The 14,698-nt window shown below is 47.6% G+C and overlaps 1 protein-coding gene across 5 annotated transcripts in view; it reads left to right on the forward strand.

The window, feature by feature from the left end:
• TANC1 (tetratricopeptide repeat, ankyrin repeat and coiled-coil containing 1) overlaps positions 1-14,384 on the forward strand; it is a 242,270-nt gene extending 227,886 nt beyond the window's left edge. For all 5 annotated transcript variants that reach the window (XM_040229144.1, XM_040229146.1, XM_040229145.1 and 2 more), the window contains 8 exons: positions 1,080-1,213; positions 2,681-2,804; positions 3,143-3,318; positions 6,146-6,278; positions 7,549-7,640; positions 9,321-9,467; positions 10,345-10,445; positions 11,063-14,384. In XM_040229144.1, coding sequence (XP_040085078.1) covers positions 1,080-1,213; positions 2,681-2,804; positions 3,143-3,318; positions 6,146-6,278; positions 7,549-7,640; positions 9,321-9,467; positions 10,345-10,445; positions 11,063-12,458 — 2,303 coding nt within the window. In that variant the 3' untranslated portion in view covers positions 12,459-14,384. The remainder of the gene's footprint in view (positions 1-1,079; positions 1,214-2,680; positions 2,805-3,142; positions 3,319-6,145; positions 6,279-7,548; positions 7,641-9,320; positions 9,468-10,344; positions 10,446-11,062) is intronic.
• The last annotated feature ends 314 nt before the right edge of the window (positions 14,385-14,698 follow it).

The raw sequence follows: 14,698 nt of genomic DNA on the forward strand, positions 1-14,698 counted from the left end.
TATTTAAAGAAGAATTGTCCCAGGACTAGAGCTGCAGCGTCAGGCCCAAGCTTCTCCTTCCTTCTCTGCATTGTAGACAGCTTTCCTGGCCAGGGTTGTCCCCCACAACCTGCCGCTGTCCTTCCCTCTAGACAGTGGTTCGTTCACATGCCATAGCTGAAGCCTCCTCTTCTGACTGAACCCCTCTTCTACTCATACCACCCCCCCCCACCCCCGTTATGTGTCATGACCTGGGAGTGGAGAGGTGCAGCAGCTGCCATGAGGTGGTCCTGAGGATTCCTGCCCTGTGTTCTTGCCCTTCACATAGTTCCTGCTTTGTCCTTGGCTGCCTCCCTGCAGAGCGTCCCCTGCCAGCAGCAGCCGCCTGCCTCAGGGCCAAACTGGGCTGTTCGCCCCCCTTTTTTTTTTTTTTTTTTGCTTTCTCGACATCCTTAGTCCGGGATCTGGACTTGTTATGGAGATTCTAAGCCCCATGAAGGCAGGGATGATATGATACACTCTCACTGTCTCAGTATTTATTAGTTCTTGTGGACTGAAATGTATGACTTTAGGGGAAGAAGAGAGGCTGGACTGTAATACTGATCTCTGTGTCTGTGAAAAAGACGACAATCTAACACACGCTTTGTGGCTCCTGAATCTGCATTTGGGCTGGGCTTGTAGAGAAGGCTCTCATAGGTGGAGCTGCCGTGATAGAGTGGCTTGGTGGAGTCTGGGGCTCCATTTCCAGGAGGGCACACACATGGTGGCCGGGGTTGCTGGCCCTCTGCTGGGATGTCAGCCACACACAGCTTCTCCCCGTGGCCTCATCTCAAGGCTGCTTGGGCTTCCTCCCAGCATGGCGTCTGGTTCCAAAGCGTGTTCCAAGGAATTGGAAGCTGCCCTCAGGGCCTGGGCCCACACACCGGTGCGGCATCATTTCTGCTGTATTCTGTTGGTCAGAGGTGTCACAGAGCCCACCCAGATTCAGTGGGGCAGAGTGCGTGGTCCCCTTCCTCTCAGTGGGAGGGGTGTCAGAATCTGTGGCCTCCTTTGGCTACCACCATGTGGCCATCATGCTAACAGTCTCCTCCTCCCTGTAGCCCTGACGGCCGCGGCTGGACGAGGCAAGCTGGAGGTCTGTGAGCTGCTGCTGGAGCGTGGAGCTGCCGTGTCTCGGACTAACAGGAGAGGGGTTCCTCCATTGTTCTGCGCAGCACGCCAGGGGCATTGGCAGGTACCCAGGGGACCCCGGAGGCTTCAGAAACAGTGGTTGGAAAAAGTGCCCATCGCCCCTGCTGGACCCTGTCTTTCTCGCATTCTTGGCTTCTGCTTGTACTGGGAGTCCTGCAACATCAGGGCAGACGTCTGGCAGGCTAGCATAGTCAGCCATGTGGGCTGGTAACTGGGTCAGAGACCCATAGCCACTTCCTTTTAACTGAGGAAGGGAGTGGAGCTGGTGAGGCCCATCGTGTCGTCAGGAGATTTGCTGTAACAGAGCTGTTGTCATACCAGGATGACCCATTTGTCTAGCACACTTGAGGGAGGAATGGTCCTGCTGTGCTCTTTGGGGAAGGAAGCGTCTCCCTCTGGTCCTGCACTGGGACTCAGGCTGCTTTCTTTTCCTGGGAGTGATGTGCTGCTGCCCATAAGGAAGGGACCCCTGAGAGCAGCGGTTTAGCCTTGCATTCCTTCGTTTTGTAAACACTGCCCATGTATCTGCCCCATGCCTGGCACCAGGTTACATACAGCTGCATAAAAGCAAACGGCTCTCACCACATCCTTTATAGGAAGAATTTTCTAGACCCAAGTGTACATCATGGAGTCGCGACCCTTCTGATTCCTGCCAGCTCTGTCAGTAGGAGCCTCCGCACCAAGTTTCTGGCTTTTCTCCTTTCCGGTTCTAAAAGCTTGGTTTGTACCATCCATTCCCTGTTACTCTCACAGCTCCTTGTGATGTCCTAGCTAATCCTCTCTCCTGGTCTTAGTGTCCCCTAAGTGATGAGGAAGTTTGGAAGCATTTGTTAGTGTCTCCAGAATGAGCAGGCAGTGGGAATACGCCCCCTTCTGTGTGGTGACATTAAAACAAATGTGGTCCTGGAGGGAGAGAAGCTGGACCACTGCCCCCTGGGCAGAGCAGCTCCCGCTGGGAGGTCATCGTAGGAGGTGCTTATCTGGGTTTTTTGATCCCCCTTTCACCATGTACTGTTTAAAGGTATAACTTTGGGGCAGAGACTCTTGTCCAGGAAGCTTTGGTAAAAATCCCCCTGGTGTGAAGGTCCAGCTGTCCCTGGAAGCAGGCGGCTGAGGGGAGAGGGTAGTGCTTCCCCACCAGGAACACGGCATCGGTACCCTGTGAGGCCCTGGCTCACTCTCTTTAGTTCTGCTTACTGCTCCGTCGGGGCTGTCCTGTCATTGCCTGACTGTGCTCAGGATCCCCCTCTCCTTCAAATTGCTGCCTTGTGTGTGCCTGTTTTATAGATAATGAATTGGGCATGTTAAAAAGAGCATATATTTGAAAGAAGAGGCTCTTCAAAGAAATAAAATATACAGATTTTACAAGCCCCATGGATCACATAACTTAGAGGGGTTTTTGAAAAGAAGAGTCCTTTCACTCCTCTTAGAGGTGGAGCAACCAGCCCAAGCAGAGAGCACATGGTTTCAGATGCAGTGGCAAGTGTGTGAGCCCCAGTGTTCCTTTCAGATTGTTAGGTTGCTGTTGGACCACGGCTGTGACGTGAACCTAAGTGACAAGCAGGGCCGGACGCCCCTCATGGTGGCTGCTTGCGAAGGGCACCTGAGCACCGTGGAATTTCTCCTTTCAAAAGGTAGTGGCACTGTCCCCCGTGAGGGCTTCTCTTGCGTGAACAAAGAAAAGAGCTTTGGCAGACCCAGTTAGTACTTTCTGATTCAGTTTTTTTTTTAATCTCTTTATTAAGTCTATTGGTTATGGACATTTTCTGCCTTACACACAAGTAGAGCGTTTAGGGGTGCGTCCCATGTACCCATCGCTCAGCTACAGCAGGGACGGTCGTTTCTCCCGTCAGCTATAGATCTCACCAGCCTGGTGGCCATATTCTGCAAGCCAGGCCCCTATGGATACGAAAGGGTCTGCTCAGGTCTGGCCTTTCCGAAGTCACATTTATTGAATGGGCTTCTCTTTCAGGTGCCACCCTTTCTTCTCTGGACAAGGAGGGTCTGTCGGCATTAAGCTGGGCATGTTTGAAAGGTCACAGGGCTGTTGTCCAGTTCCTAGTTGAGGAGGGAGCCGAGATCGACCAGACGGACAAGAACGGCCGCAGCCCCCTGGACCTGGCCGCCTTCTACGGCGACGCGGAGACCGTAGGTAGCGCGGTGGGCATGCTCCCCACCCGCGCCAGGCGGGCCAGGCTGCCTACTGATCTGGGATCTGAGCCATCCCCAAGTGTGTGTGATGCTGCCCCAGTGTGGCCGGGGTGTACGCGTGTGCCGTGGGGTGGCTTTCGTTTTCTGCTAGTTCTGTGGCATGCGGTCTGTTTCAGAACTGGAGTAAAGATTTCGATAGATTCTTGAAAGCTTAAAATTCCATGATGACAAACTGCACACACATACCTGTGTGTACACGCATGCATATGTAGTTTTATTTTCTTATAATTTTCATAGAAATAGAATTCCTATGTAGTTCATTTAAAGACCACTTTCATATATGTGAGAAATTACTGCTCAAATAATTAGTTGGTTTGCTTTTAAATCAATGCAGCTTTGTCTTGAAATAATATAAAATGCTTTAGGCACTGTCTTTATCTCTTTGTCAAATGCCTGAGTCCCTAACTGAGGAATGAAGGGATAAAACCTTAATAAATGAAAAACCACAAAATGTCTTTCAGGGAAAAAACCACATCTTTGTCAGTCTCTACATCCCATGCACCAAACAGGTGTTGGAGGAATGTTCAGCTCCTTGAGAATGATCATTTATGAATAGTTGCGTGTGTCTAACATGAGAATTAGTCAGACAGGTACTGTGTTGCTGGGAGCTGTGGACCTTGGGGTGGAAGTCATCCTGCACATCTGTGCCGGATGCTTTTAAAAGGCAATGATATTAGAATTAAATGGTCTCAATTTCCTGGACATTATAAATTGTACATAAGTGTCGATTTTCAAAAACAGCTACTTAACTAAACCTCCCATCTCCACACTTTTCTTTCTCCGTGTGTGTTACCTTACCAGATCCTCTGGTTTATCAACATTAGGGAAGAGTAAAGGAGCTTAGTATTCTGTCATTTTTAAAAAAAATTGGGTATAAACACGTAACAAAATGTACCATCATACCATTCCTAAGTGAAGACTTCAGTAGAGTTACATACACTCCACACTGTTGTGCAGCCAGAGCCCAGGCTCTTTTTATGTCGTGTGAAACTGAAACTGCACCCACTAACCAGTAAGTCCTTGTTACCACCCCTCACCCCCAGCTTCTGGCAGCCATCTTTCTATCAATACTTCCTGTTTCTCTGAATGACAACTTTTGGCCCTTCATACAAGTGGAAGCATACAGTATTTGTCTTTTGTGACTGACTGAGTTCACTCAGCATTATGCCTTCTAGGCTTGTCCACATCATAGCGTGTGTCAGGATGTCCTTAAGGCTAAGTGATACTCCGTTTGTGTATTTGCCTCATTTTGTTAATCCATTTATCCACTCAGCTGGCACGTGCATTGCTTCCGCCTCTTGGCTATTATGAATAGTGCTGTTATGAACTATTTAATAACAAATATTTCATTGAGATCTTGCAAATTCTTGGAGATCTATCCATTCTCTTGAGTAGATACCCAGAAGTAAGAGTGCTGAGTCAAGCGGTAATACTATTCTTAATTTCTTGAGGAACCTTCATACTGTGTCCATAGTGGTTACATCCTATCAGCAATGTGCATGGGTACCTGTTTCTCCATACCCTTTCTAACACTTTCTGTTTCATTCTTTTTTTAACAGTTCAGTTCAGTTCAGTCACTCAGTCATGTCCGACTCTTTGTGACCCCATGAATTGCAGCACGCCAGGCCTCCCTGTCCATTTAACAGTAGCCATCCTAATAGTTAATAACGTGTTTTGTGTCTTTGATTTGCAGTTCCCTAGCGATGAACATTTTCTCACATGTTTACTGGCCATCTGTATGTCATCTTTGGAAAAATGTCTGTTCAGAGCCTTTGCGTATTTTTTCAGTTTTATTGAGGTATAGCTGATTTACAGTGTGCTAACTTCTGTGCAGAATGACTCCATTATGCATACATATATATACTTTTTAATATTCTGTCCATTATGGCTAATCACAGCTTTGCCTATTTTTAAATTGGGTTATTTGAGGCTTTTGTTGTTGAGTTGTAGGAGTTCTTTACATATCCTGGATATTAATCCCTCTATAGTGTTATTTTGTGAACAGCTGGTGTACTGATAAGATATATCAGATCCACATGAAACTCTAAGCAATCTACAGATTTTCCCAGTGAGTGGAGCCGTTTTCCTGGTACTTTCTGTTTCTATCAAACCGCAGTGTGGTTTTCCCTATTGTTCTCTGTTTAGCCCAATGACAGCTGTTTTCTCACATCAAGTCAGTCTTGGTAGCATGGCCTTAAGCTTTCCATCTTTACAGTCCCTATATTCAAATCTCTTTCCTATGCCTTAACAGTGAATTACAACTGGGTCTGGTGGATCCCAACCTTTTCAGGTTCTGTATCCAGGCTGTGTGGATCTGAGTATTTCTGGGGTGCCCGTTGCCATGACCTGGTAGCTCGTTGGAGCTATGGCAGAAGCCTGCCTCCTAATAAGTAATTGGAGATGAAAAAGTGACTGTGTCTTATCCCTGTGGCCTGGGAAGTAGGGTGGGGAAGACAGGTGAAGGCACACATGTACCTGTCTGTGGTCCGGGTGCACGGACACGCTCCCCACCCCCTCCCGGAGCATCTGCCTGCCTTCCTCATTGCCAACATCACAATCACTTTAGCAGAGCAGGTTTGAGCTGTGGATTGCAATTTCTCTGCTTTGTTCTGTGTCAACTTTATTTCCATTCTAGGATCCCATTAGGCCAGAGGCATCCGAGATGAGTGAAACTAAGATTTCCAGCTTCTACACCAGTTGCGGGCTCGGGTGAGGCGAGGGCTCCTCTGCCTGTGGCCTCAGGGCCTGTGCGCTCTGTCTGCAGGTGCTGTATCTGGTGGACAAGGGGGCTGTGATTGAGCATGTGGACCACAGCGGTATGCGGCCCTTGGACAGAGCCATCGGTTGTCGGAACACATCTGTAGTGGTTACGCTGCTGAGAAAAGGAGCCAAATTAGGTTAGTGAACACCTCAGTGCAGCAACAAGAAGGGTAGCTTCAGATTTTAGAGTTCGCGAGGGACTGCATTCGCCTGCTCCCAGGTTAAGGAGTAAGAGGTCAGGTGTAGGGAGGGTTTTTTTTTTTTTCCAGTCCCTCTCTAAGACTCAGTTAATCACAGTCATTCAGAGTGTTTAAAAGAGCAGAAAGCAGAGGCCAGTGTTGAGGGATAGCCCAGCACTGGGGGTGTCGGGGGTGCGTGGGAGTCAGTGGGAGCCCTTCTGGGGCCTCCATGGGGAGGGGCTGAGGGTGGGTGGGCGAGAGCTGGCGGGTGGTTGTCATGAGCAGGCGAGTGTTGGGTGTCTAGTCTGCCAGGAAGGGCAGTGGCAACCCCAGCACACGTTCTGGGAGAGAAAGTTCTCAGGACTTACGGAGACAAGATGGGTGACTTACGGCTATCGAGGGTAAGAGCTCTGAGAGGTGGGACCTGGCGCACAGTTCAGAGAGTGGGGAAGGGCATCCAGACCGCGCCGGTTTCCTCTGGTTTCATGTCAGACCTTTGGCTGCCAGCAGTTCTGGGAGGGGACTGCGATGAAGGTGATAATATCATTAAGCAGCTCACGGTATCAGGAACTATTGTGAGCGTTTCATGTTTTACCTTATTTCGTCGTCAGCCACCCTGTGAGAGGGGAATGAGCATAGCGTCAGGTCACAGAGGAGGAACCCAGCTGAAGGCGGGGAATAGCTCCCCTGAGGTCACGGTGAGCGGCAGGCCGCTGTGCACCCGAATCTGCCCTCAAGCGCTGCTCCCTGTGCGTTGGGAAGAGGCTTAGCGGAGCTTGTGGCCGCGCTGGCCGCTGGGGGAGAGAAGGGGACGGGGCGGGGGGCAGGGAGGCCGGGGGCAGCAGGGACTTGGTTGTGACCCTGAGGCGAGTGTGGGCTTCTGTGAACGCTGGCCTGCCTTCTCCTGTCTGTGGTCTTGACAGGACTGCAGGGAGCTGAGATGATCTGGAAGCAGATCTCCACAGGAGGGAGGGTGGCTCGTGGCCCCACTGATGCCTTCGTGTCCCAGTACTGTTTTCCACCGCGGTGACGGTGTGTGCGGGGTGCAGCTCCCCTGAGCACTCTCTTCTCTTCGTTGTATTGTTGTCCGGGGCCTGCAGGACATGCTGCAGGGTGCCGTGAGGCTGGGTGCTCTGCTGTGTGCAGGCTTCACTGTGCTGTATTAAAGGATGGAACTCCTTGCCTCCAAGCTCGCCCGAGTGCCTCTGAACACATGTTTATTTTGCAGGAAATGCTGCCTGGGCGATGGCTACTTCCAAACCTGATATTTTGATTATACTTTTACAGAAATTGATGGAGGAAGGAAACGTGATGTACAAAGTAAGTGGTATCGCCCTTTCTGGGATGCCGTGACAGCCTGCAAGCAGCCTTAGTTGGGGGTGTAATGGATATAGCTGTGCCGCCACACAGGATGCACGTAGCTCAGCGAGGAGACGTTCCGGGAGGTGCCATCCTGGCCTCAAGCCCGGGCTGTGATATCTTAACAGCAGAATCTTCCAGGTGGAACGCACTCCTCTTTGTGTCTGAGAACCATTATTTCTGAACAAATCCTTGTGGCTGTTACTATGATTTACGGCCTGAAGCCTTGCTATGGAGGCAGAGTAGCTTCTAGTTTAACGGGCACGTCCTACAGGAAATTCTTTGGCGCCTGGAATCATGAGACATGGGAAAGGAACACTCAGGAGACATTTTCATAAGAAAAGAATCATGCAATCTCCCAAGCCTTTATTATCTTCATTTTAGTATCTATAAGCCTCTGGAATTTGAAACTGTTTCTGGAGAGATTTTTACGTAAAATAGTCAATAATATATAATACTTACTCAGGAGGCAAATTAATTTTTTTTCTCATTTTCCCTTAGAAATGTAAAGACAATTTAAAGAGTAGTGATTTTGACTTGAACAGATTTCACACTAAGACATCCAGTTTAGATCAGAGGTCAGTACACTTTGCCTGCAGAGAGGAGGGGAGTAACTATGTTAGGCTTTGCTCTGTGGTTCTTGTCACACACACCACACACCCTGCACCCCACCCCCACCCCAAACTGTGCTCTTGTGGCACAGACTCAGCTGAGATGACACACAGAGGAGCCAGTTCAGGTTCCAAACGGTGTTTGCAGAAATAGGTAGCAGGCCAGATCTGGCCCATAAACTGTAGTTTGCCAACCCTGAGTTTAGAGAAATAGGCCATTTCCATAGACCATCATTCTTTCCAGGTCTCTGATTTGACAGAATTAAAAGATTATGAAAACAAAAAAACTATCAATACATCATGACCATTTTAATCCTTTTTGCCATGAAGCAGCTGCACTTGCTGTGTTTTCCTTTTCTTTCTTTTTTCTTTTTTTAAATAATAACAAATAAATAGGCATATAGCATGACCCAGCAGGGTTCCTGGCTTGGAATCAGTTTGAAATTGAGTTCAGAGTGTGTATTGTTGTGGTTTTGAAGTGGTTTTAATATGAATTTTGGTAGGCAATTATGTTAGAAATACCAAGCCATTTTCAACAGACTTCATACCTGCTGCGAGACAGTCCCGACAGAGCAAATGGATTTCTTTAGCCTTGAAAATGATGTGCGGTGCTGCATGGGGTTTTAAAGCCCATGTTTTAGTTTTTCTTAAAAGCAAAATTATTATTCTCCAGCAAGCGCTAGGTTTATCCACAAGACTCTACTTGCCTTGAGAACGCCATCATTTTTCCATCTGATTTCTTTTACGCTTTGCATGAAAGTGTCCTTACATGAGAGATCATTCGTGAAATGTTGGTCAAAAATATATAACGGGGACGATAGTCCAGTGTTTTAAGACTGATAGCTATTGGTTTGGCGATTTATGGATCCCTCCCTATAACCTGGTGCTGGTTGCAGACACCTATGTAGGCAGTGAGGCCATGTGGCCCTGCTGGTTTGTGGCTGGTTCTGGCCACAGCCTGTCCTCATCAGGGTCCTTACGCATCTTGCAGCATCCGAAAAAGATAAATTTCTCTGTTTTTTTTCCCTAGAAAGGGAAGATGAAAGAGGCAGCCCAAAGGTACCAGTACGCCTTAAGGAAGTTTCCTCGAGAAGGATTCGGAGAGGACATGAGACCATTCAATGAGCTAAGAGTTTCCCTCTATCTCAATCTGTCTCGCTGCCGAAGGAAAACAAACGTAAGCCCCTTATTCCAGTCTTTCAGCCATAGACTGTTCTCGTGGTGGAGGAGGCCTGCCCTTCCACGCCCTGGTCATGAGACTGCCTGTCTTGAGTTTGCACTTTTCTGTGAGCTCGGTACACAGGGAACTGCTTGTCTGGGGTGACGGTCATTAGGTCATGGCGCCCGCCCACCCCCCACGGTGTTGAGAGGAGTGCACGTGGGTATGGTTTCTGTGTCTCAGTGATGATGAGCACGTGCAAACCGCTCCTCCACCTCTGCCCAGCTGCATGTGGCCAGAGCTGTCATGAGTAGTCCGTTCCCAGGTTCAGAAGGAAAGGGCATCGTTGTAAAATTCAACACAAATGCGTTACATACAGTCTGCCTAGTGTTTATTATGTTTGCTTAAAAGGTAAGCCAGGAACTGGTTAGTTCATAATTAACCATAGTTAACTCACAGTTAACTCATAACTAGATTTGTTTCCGTACCACTTTCTTTCTTTTTAACTGCATCCTGCCTCCAGCAAGCCTGTGACCTTCCTGCTTCTGCGCCCATATACTCTTCCCGCCTTCCTGAGGGATCTGTGCCCCCCGAGGCCCAACCCCTGGGTGCCAGCTCTCATTGGCCTTCACTTTGCTCCACTGCTTCCAACGCTGTTCTCGCTCCAGAGTTTAACGATTTTTGCTTCTCTGTTGGATTCTTCCCATAAGAACATTAATACGCTTTAACTGTGACCCAACTCTACAACAAAAAGCCTGATTTGCCTTCCCCTTCACCTTGCTCTGATTGTGTCCCGATTCTCTGTCAACCTCCAGAGCAAAACTCCTATTAAAAAGTTGGCTATCATTATGTTTCAGTGCTGCTTCTGACTTGTGTATTTAAATGTTGATACCAGGACTTCGGCATGGCGGAAGAATTTGCTTCCAAGGCCCTTGAGTTGAAACCAAAGTCCTACGAAGCCTTTTATGCCAGGGCGAGAGCCAAGAGAAGTAGCAGGTACCGTCTGGGGTTAGATGGGAGGCTAGTGAAGCCTTCTTGTCTTGCTCTGGCCTCAAAGCTTTGGGGGCTTCTGATCCGTGAGCACCACTGAGTGCCTCTCCTCCTCTTTGATTCTGAGTAGGTAGCTTCCAGAAGGCACAGCAGTGGAAATCATTAGCAATGGCTAAACTTTTACTTTCTCCAGACATCTTACCTGTTCCTCCCCTCCACCTGTACTGCAACGTCAAGTTCCTAGCTTAGTCCGTGTTACCAGTCAGCCAGCCAACCAGAGACACGTGGGGAAGCGGGGCGGAGTCAATGGTACTTGAGTTGCTTGGGGTGGGGCGGAGGAGGTGATGTGAAGGGGATTCTAACCCCCTTGCTTTATGCGGAGCTCACCCCCACCATCTAGTCTTTGTAGAGACGCTGGGGCCCTGGAACTGCATGAGTCTGGGTTAGAATTTGGTGCTCCCACTTAGCTGAGTGAGTCTAAGCTAGTTCCATGGGTTCCATCCACACAAAACCCACACAGAACTTACTCAGCTACCTTTTCTTTTAAAGCAGAGCTGCTTTATGAACAGTTGCTTTCAGAGTTCTTTCTTACGTGACTTGTAATTGTATCTTTTCAAATAAAGGCAGTTCGTGGCTGCCCTGGCTGACTTGCGGGAAGCAGTGAAGCTCTGTCCCACCAACCAGGAGATCAGGCGGCTCCAGGCCCGCGTGGAGGAGGAGTGCAAGCAGCTCCAGAGGAGCCAGCAGCAGAAGCAGCAGGGCCCCCCGCCTGCCCCACCCACCGACTCGGACAACGAGGAGTATGCCCCGACGCCCGGCCTGAACGACCGCTTTCACCTCGAGGAGGCTGGAGAGGACGAGACGTCGCCACCGGAAGAAGCCATTTCACTCGCTCCCAGGCCCCCGCCATCCTCGTCCGCACCCTCCCCGTACATCCGAAACCTTCAGGAAGGGCTCCAGCCCAAGATAAGGCCCGTGTCGCCGCTGCAGAGTCGGCCGGGGGCCGGCAAGGCCCTGAGGGAGGCGGTGGCTCAGCCGGGGCTGACGGTGCAGCCCACCAAGCAGGCGCAGATCGTGAAGACCAGCCAGCACCTGGGCTCCGGACCTGCGGGTGTGAGAAACGGCAGCTCGAAGACGCAGGTCTCTCCGCTGAATCCTCCCCCGAGCCCCATGCCCGGAAGACTGCCCACTGCCCCCGCCGGTAGCAGAAGCCTGCATCTGGAGGGAGCAGCCTCGGGTCCCTTCGGCGATCGGCTGGGGCCCAGCCCCGGAGTCCACCTGCAGCACAGTGAGGGCGACGCAGCGTATCCTTTACCAAGCAAGATAAAAAGTGCAGAGAGGCTTCTATCTCATGCTGCCGTGGCTGTGGACGTGGTCCCTTTAAACCCAGGGGGGCCAGTGAGCTGCAGTGACACCCGACACCCGACTTCCCTCAGTAGTTCAGGCTCTTCCGGTTCTCCATCAAGCAGCATCAAGATGTCAAGCTCCACCAGTAGTTTGGCTTCAAGCAGCAGTTTCTCGGATGGCTTCAAAGTTCAAGGACCGGATGGTCGAATTAAAGACAAGGTTGGTAGTCAGGTTCCGACTGGCACAGCTGAGCACAGACCTCGCAATACTCCGTTCATGGGCATCATGGATAAGACCGCGAGGTTCCAGCAGCAGAACCATCCCCCTGGCCGCACCTGGCACTGTGCGGTGCCAGAGGGGCTGCTGACGACTGCACCTTCTGCAGCTGGCCTGCAGGCCTCGAACTCTGAGAAGCCCTCTCTCAAGCAAGCCAAAGCCTGCCCTGGGTCTCCCCTGGGTGGAGGTGTCCACAACGGGGCCCAGGTGAAGGAGCTAGAAGAAAAGAAGTGCCAAATGCCAGTCCACTGTCAGGACAGCAGGGTAACTAAGACCATTTCACATCTGTATCAGGAAAGTATGTCTAAACAGCAGTCTCATATCAGCAGTGAAGCCCACAGGAGTCACCTCCCTTCAGCAAAACCAAAGCGATCATTCATAGAATCAAATGTGTGAGCCTTGAGAGAGAGACCCATTTGTAGTATTTGGAAGACAGTGTGTTGGTGCCTGGTGATAATTAAATGGTTGTACATGAGAAAAATTACTCTTTAGCCATATATTTTTTTCCCCTCTGGAGTGGATCAGATGCCATTGATATACTAAAAGTGTCGGATTAAATTTCTTTAGTAAATTAGAAGTCACCAGAAATAAGAATGCTAACCAGAATTTGAAAACTGCAACTAGCTATGCCTATTAAGTTAAAATTTTAAGACAGCCAGGAAGACATTAACTCATGCTCTTCTCTTACGAAATTGTTTGGTTTTTATCACTTTTCTCCTAGCATTTGCTAGGTAGTTAAGATTACATTATTTCTTAGATAATGTAAATATCTAGTAATAGTTTAACTCATGACATAATATGCAGGTGATATGTCCTGGAAAAGAGGAAATTTTCAAGTATGTTCCAGTAAGTCAAATCTTTATATATATATGTATGTATACATACGGTTGACCCTTAAACAATGTAGGGGTTCGGGGCGCCAACCTCTATAGTCAAATATCCATGTATAACTTTACATGGATTGGTCCTCCGGAGAGTTCCACATCCTTGTGTTCAACCATCTATGGATCGTGTAGTACTATACTGACTGAAAAAAAAGTGGACCTGTACAGTTCAAACCCCTGTTGTTCAAGGGTCAGAGTGTGTGTGTGTCTATATATGTATATAAAAGACCTGAGTAATTTCTATCTGAATATAAATGTGACTTTACATAGTATACAGCTGGTTTTTTAAGCAAAATACAAGAACATCCAGGTAATGTTCTCTTCATAGCAGTTCCCTTAAAAAGATCAACTTTTATTTCTGTGTTACGGTTCTCATTAAAATATTTTTATAACACCTTTTTTTTGGAACTACATTCCTGCTTCAATGTATTTTTAATATTTGAAAATGATATAAACCATTTGGAATCATGATTGGTAGTTAAGTTGAATTTGGGCTAAAAACACTAAGTTTTAGTAGTAGTATTCTGTATTCTTATACAGCATTCTCGGTGACGTGTAAATTAGCTCTCAACTGATTCCCAAACTGCTTTTATCAATGACAGCACTCCTGGAACAAGCCTTCCAAGGTCCTCTAAGGACAGTATTTAATTTGGATACTTAAGGTATGGTTGGCTGTTGCTTTTATTATACAGTCATTACTTTAGAGCTATATGTTGTATATATGAAATTGCTAAAGTTGTACTCAGACTTGTAAATATAACTATTTCAAGTAGTTAATCTGGAAGTCATATATTTGCATGTGCTTTTTAAGCTTCATCCATGCTGTTTACTGCACTGAGCGATATATAGGGCATGTTAGCATTATCCAAGTAATGGCACTTTATCTCATTTATATGAACACCTCTGAGGTGCTACTTAAGTCCAAACTGATGTATTATTCATTTGTAAAGATAAGGTACAGGAATGATCCTTGAGTTAAAGGTATTTTTATATGAAAATGATACGCTATTGGAGGATGTTAAAATGCTAGTTTTGAGAGAGGTGGGAGTGTTTGTTTTATATGTTGGGATGTGAAATTATTTTCTAGACTTTGAGAGAAGGAAGTTCTATATTTACAGAATGTTTTAAAAATGAAGAGTCGTAATGAAGTTCCTGTAAGCATCATTATAGTCTTGTACGAATAGGAATCTTCTGGTGTCATTCTTCAACATTAGTTCCTGTGTACAGTGTACTCTGTATAGTTTTTTTTTTTTTTTTAAGAGGCTTTTCATGAGGTTCTGCTAGAACTACTATGGCTTATTTATTGTTTTCTTTAATGTTGTGGAAGTCTTACTCTTTCATTATGTAGTTTTGTTTCTGCACAACTACTGTACTTGTCTGTCTGGAATAAAGACAATAGTTTGTTTTGCATTAAATGAAACAGTGGCTGAGTAGAGAAGATCCTGATGTCAGCTATCTGCCTCACTTTAATCCTGGGCGATCGTGTCCCTAAAAAAGGGGAAAAACCTGATTTTCAGTAATACTACAAATGCATGTTTACTTTTATTTCATTTTAGAACAAGGATAATGGCGTCTAGAAATCCCAAAATATTTCAAGGTCAAAATTAGTCTTTTTGCCTGAAATGAGCATGCACGAGGAGCCTTCTAAACGTCTGTTCCAGAAATCCTGGCATCTGTTTTTACTGGCAACATGGTATCTTCAGTTTTCAGCTCTCACTTTGGTGATACATTGAACAGTGTGCTGATGTGAAA

The sequence above is a fragment of the Oryx dammah genome, unplaced genomic scaffold, assembly GCF_014754425.2.
Source record: "Oryx dammah isolate SB20612 unplaced genomic scaffold, SCBI_Odam_1.1 HiC_scaffold_27, whole genome shotgun sequence".
In the NCBI taxonomy this organism is placed as follows: domain Eukaryota; kingdom Metazoa; phylum Chordata; class Mammalia; order Artiodactyla; family Bovidae; genus Oryx; species Oryx dammah.